Genomic DNA, 4,614 nt, shown 5'->3' with positions numbered 1-4,614 from the left:
ATCGAAAAATGTATTAAAATTAGGTTCTCAGCTTTTGCCATTTCTCCTGTAATTATAATTAGTTGAAATTAAATACATAGATTAATAAATATAATTTTTTAATATACATTATTAATTGATTAAGAATAAAACCAATGTATGATAATTTAAAATATTTATTTTATATAATATTTATTTTATTTTATCATTGAACAATGTATTAAAATTAGGTTTACAGCTTTTGCAATTTCTGCTGTAATTACAAATAACGCACAAATAATAGGGTATAAAGCGAAAATTAAAACACAAAAATTGAAAAAGCTGGAAAAAAAAAGAAATATAGCAAAAAATTTGTTGTTGATTCGCTGGAGCTTTGGTTTTTAGAGCGTTCAGCGTCAACACGTTTGCGGCGTGTTATGAAATCGTTGGTAGCATAATTACACCGGGTACAACAACCGCAACAGCAGCAGCAACAGCAACAACAACGACAGCAAAAAGAAAAGCAAGTAATAGGAAAAGCAACAACAATTACCACTCAGTCAGTAAATGTAAGAAGGCAGCGATAACTGTGCCATTTTTAGCTGTAATTAAAAAGTGCGAAATATTGAATTAAAATTGTATTGCATATTATAAAACAGATTGATAATTGTCAGTAATAAAAAAAGCCTTCTGCAAATCTTTTAGCACTTAGTTGCGCTACCATTTATAAGGCTATAAAATCTAAAAATAACCTGTTAAATTATTAATCGCTATAAAATACAGACACAAAAAGTTCATTTTATTTACTCTTAAAAATTTATATATTCATCAAAGTTTTTTTGTGTAAATAGAAAAGTAGCAAATGCAACATGTCTAAATTTTCGAAACTATCATCTTCTTCATCACACACAGCGTCTGCCACAAACCTAGAATTATAGTAGGTGCAATCAGACATACGTCAAGAGAAACTGAAATGATGCTTGAATTTGGAATTGCTTCGGTCATTGCGATCAATCCACCGTCGTCAGACATCTTGGCTCACCGATTAATTGATATCTTCCCTTTAAATAATTTCTATATTTTTTCTACAACAAAATATGTCAACAAAAAATGTATTTTTAATACAAAAACTGACAAATAAATTTTTAATTGTATATATTCGATTAGTAGGCTGTGAATTTTGGATGTTTTTCAATACAGTTTATGTATTCACTTTAAATGCAAATCGATCGAATGTTGACAGACCATCGCACATGACTAATTGACAGCTGCATTCATTAGCTTTCTACTTCTCTCCGTAGAACTGAAAAGATTGACAAACACGCAACCGAGAGACGGCACAAGAGTTGTGGGAACTGTAACGGGAAACGGGTAACGGGAATGGAATGAAATGGAAACAAACATTGTAACCGGCTCGTTGCATGTGCTCCAATTTCCCATTTTCCATTGCCGTTGGCTGCGATTTTGTGGCGTTTTTGCCACACTGCCGTGACATAATGACGCACCGTGCGTTTGCGAATTTGATTGATTGATGGTGCTTTCGGCTTTGCTTTGCTGAGGCTAAGCCGAGCCGAGAGCTGAAATTGATGAGGTGTCAACCGGTTGCCAAATGTGTTACAAATCAATGAAAATGCAATGGGAAATAATATTTATGTTTGTCCGGCCATCGAGTCAACGCTCAACATATATTTACAGATTTGCAACAGAGCCCAACCGGGCCACAAACTCTTAGCGTATTCCTATTTGCCTTGTCATTATCATCAGCCATACCACACACACCATTTGGTTAGTCTTCTCTGTTAACAGATTCAGTCATGTCTTCATCTGACATCTTAAACATACCTTGTGATATTGCTTTTGTACATTCATTTGACGCGTTTTTCGTTTGCTTTTCTCTTTGCCGGCTTCTTCGCTGTAAACAAATTATTGATGGTAAATATATTAAACAGAGATTATGTAAAAACAAGTACTCGAGCATGAGTACGTGCTGTTAGAAGAGTCTTCATTACACAAATTGCACAGTTTCTTTTTGTTGACCCCAATGTATTTATTTTTGTACCACATGAAAAATGAATTAAGTACAAATTTTGAAAGAAAAATAATTAGCAAACCGTGCTAAGGAAAATTTAACAATATTTGGCTGTGTCCTCATCCTGTTCCCTTTTAATGGCCTAGAAAACGTCAAGGTCCATCGACGGAAGCTGCGATTGAGATTGGAGCTGCATTTGGCCGGTTTCCTGCTTTAAATCCAGGGAATCTTCCGACATAATTTGATCAATTGAATTATTCTGAGCATCTCGATCACCCATCTTATCGGCATTGGCATCGGCACTCTTTTCCTTTCCAAATCCCAACTCTCGTAGCTTCACCCACAAAGCCTTAGTGGTATAGACGGCAACTGCGGCTGCAGTTAGCCAAGCATTGGTCTGGAAGAGTGCCTGGGCACCTGATGTGGTTGTCTTTGGGGGTGCTGGTGATGGGGTTGCTGCTCCTTCTTCGCCCATTGTTGAATACTATGGAAGAAAATTTATTTAAAGCAAACGAGACACAATTCAAAGATTTTTTCCTTTTTTTTTGTTTTTTTTTTTTAATTTTAATTGTTTCAAATTTGTTCAGAAATTGTATACTTACTTATAATAGTAGAATAAATTTGTTAAAATTTTTAGTGTTACTTTCAGATCGGAGTTCTGAATGAGAATGAAAATCTTTGGTCAAGAAATTACACAATAAAAATTCGTTTCGAATAATTAAAAAAACAGACGCAACTGGCTTAGCACTTTCCGTCATAGTCACAGACTGACTTGTCTTTAGTTGCCTACTCCATTAAATTAAAAAATACGAAATACACTGTAACAGATTTAAGATAACCTTAAATTTATTTTGCTGTAGACTTTTATTTATACCCTTGTAGACGCGGTATTATAATTTTGTCAAAAAGGCATCGTAAATTATATTTATCTATCAGTTTTGGAGCTATCTCGAAGAAGATTGGTTCAGGCCCGTTTTTTTGCTGCAGGCAGTAAATATGTCACATGTCGATCGAAAATTAAGGTTTCTTATACATCATTTTTTTTCTATTCTAGAAATATCTCAACCAAACACGTAGAACTCTGCAAAGTAACATTTCTGATAAGTTTAATTCCCATTCTTTCAATTGAAGCGGAAATATGGTTTACAGCCTTGGGGGTCAACTTTAATTGTCGGCTTTCCGATCATGATCCGTATTTACTAATAAGGCTAGCAAACGACTTCTTTGTATCACATACATTTTCTCCCCAGCAATACCCATTTTTAATATACGCATCATATAAATAGTTAAACAAGAGTATTTATTGGCAATCCAAATTAAAAACTAAATATAGCATTTATTTTACCTCCTTAACAGTTAGTTACTTATCGATTGCTAATTAATAACCACAGTGAAAAAGGGCAATAATTTTGTTGCGCCATTATTTACTTTTTATTCATATGAGACAAAAATCACATGAAACCGTAGCAGAAACCAATAAATTAAAATTTTGAAAACAAAAAAAATTTGGCATTTTTTGCAAAATGCAATTCATCAAACGGTGTCCTCATCTTGTTACCCATGCTGGACCTAGGATACTTCAACATTATTCAGTTGCAACTGCGAGTGCAATTTGGACTGCGGCTGATCGATTTCCTGATCCAGATCCTCTGGAAACGAGTCATCAACTAGATTTGCATTAGCGTGTTCAGTATTGGAATCTGTATTGGCACCCTCCTTATTGTCTTCCTTCTTTTCCTTTCCAAATCCCATCTCTCGGAGCTTTACCCACAAAGCCTTAGTGGTATAGACGGCAACTGCAGCTGCAGTTAGCCAAGCATTGGTCTGGAAGAGTGCCTGGGCACCTGATGTGGTTGTCTTTGGTGGTGCTGGTGATGGGGTTGCTGCTCCTTCTTCGCCCATTCTTGAATACTATGGAAGGAAAGTTATTAATATTCTTGTAGTCTTCATTTTTTCAGAAATTGTAAAATATATTATATTATTATATTAATTGCATATTTTTGCCAAGAATATTTACTTACTTAGAATAGTATAATAAATTTGAAAACTTTTTTTAAATTGTTTAATAAACTTGATAAATTTCTTGTGTTGCTTTCAGACTGAAGTGCTGGTTGATAATGAAAATATTTGTAGAGCAAACCCATAGGTCACACTTTTTTTCGACCGCCGCATGCTAAGATGAATTTTTTTTATTCAAATATCAAAATTTTTTGATGTAAAAATGTTGAAATTTAAGCAGGCGGTGAAGACCTCATTAAGTATATACCGATCCCTTCCCGCGAAAATGGTTCAAATCGCTCAACTATATTATATAGCTGCCATAGGAACGATCGGTCGAAAATCTCACCTTTTAATGCTTCTCATCGCGGACCAGAAAACCGATTTTGATCAAATTTGGCTTAAGTCGGTCCACTTTATTATATAGATGCCATAGGAACGATCGGAAAGTCGAAAGTCAAGTTTTAGTATAAAAATCGTTGATTTTTAAGATATCACAAATAATCTGACAGAATATGCATTTCATTTGGTCTTATACATCCTTTCCAAATTTGGTTCAAATTGGGCAACTATATCAATGAAACAAGCGGTCAATCATATCAAATATTTGTAGATTTGCTCGCGTCTTA

General features: G+C 34.4%; 1 protein-coding gene across 3 annotated transcripts; it reads right to left on the bottom strand.

Annotated features, from left to right (window-relative positions):
* Positions 1-2,083: 2,083 nt before the first annotated feature.
* LOC117784731 lies at positions 2,084-4,128 on the bottom strand. 3 transcript variants are annotated; one of them, XM_034622541.1, is made up of 2 exons: positions 4,009-4,128; positions 2,084-2,471 (listed from the first exon to the last, which is right to left on the bottom strand). In XM_034622541.1, exon 2 carries the CDS (start codon positions 2,460-2,462, stop codon positions 2,130-2,132), a length of 333 nt encoding a protein of 110 aa, XP_034478432.1. In that variant the 5' UTR covers positions 2,463-2,471; positions 4,009-4,128; the 3' UTR covers positions 2,084-2,129. The 3 variants fall into 3 exon arrangements, with proteins under 3 accessions (XP_034478432.1, XP_034478431.1, XP_034478430.1); XM_034622540.1 differs by lacking the exon at positions 4,009-4,128 and adding an exon at positions 2,590-2,683; XM_034622539.1 differs by lacking the exon at positions 2,084-2,471 and adding an exon at positions 3,395-3,898 and having other exon boundaries at positions 4,009-4,121.
* Between the last annotated feature and the right edge of the window lie 486 nt (positions 4,129-4,614).

Source organism: Drosophila innubila (assembly GCF_004354385.1).
Source record: "Drosophila innubila isolate TH190305 chromosome 2R unlocalized genomic scaffold, UK_Dinn_1.0 1_C_2R, whole genome shotgun sequence".
Classification (NCBI taxonomy): domain Eukaryota; kingdom Metazoa; phylum Arthropoda; class Insecta; order Diptera; family Drosophilidae; genus Drosophila; species Drosophila innubila.
The sequence above is the reverse complement of the archived record's forward strand: the minus strand, read 5'-3'. Positions and strand labels throughout refer to the sequence as shown.

Coding starts and splice junctions, on each gene's coding strand:
- LOC117784731 (XM_034622541.1), bottom strand. CDS start 2,462: ATGGGCGAAGAAGGAGCAGCAACCCCATCACCAGCACCCCCAAAGACA.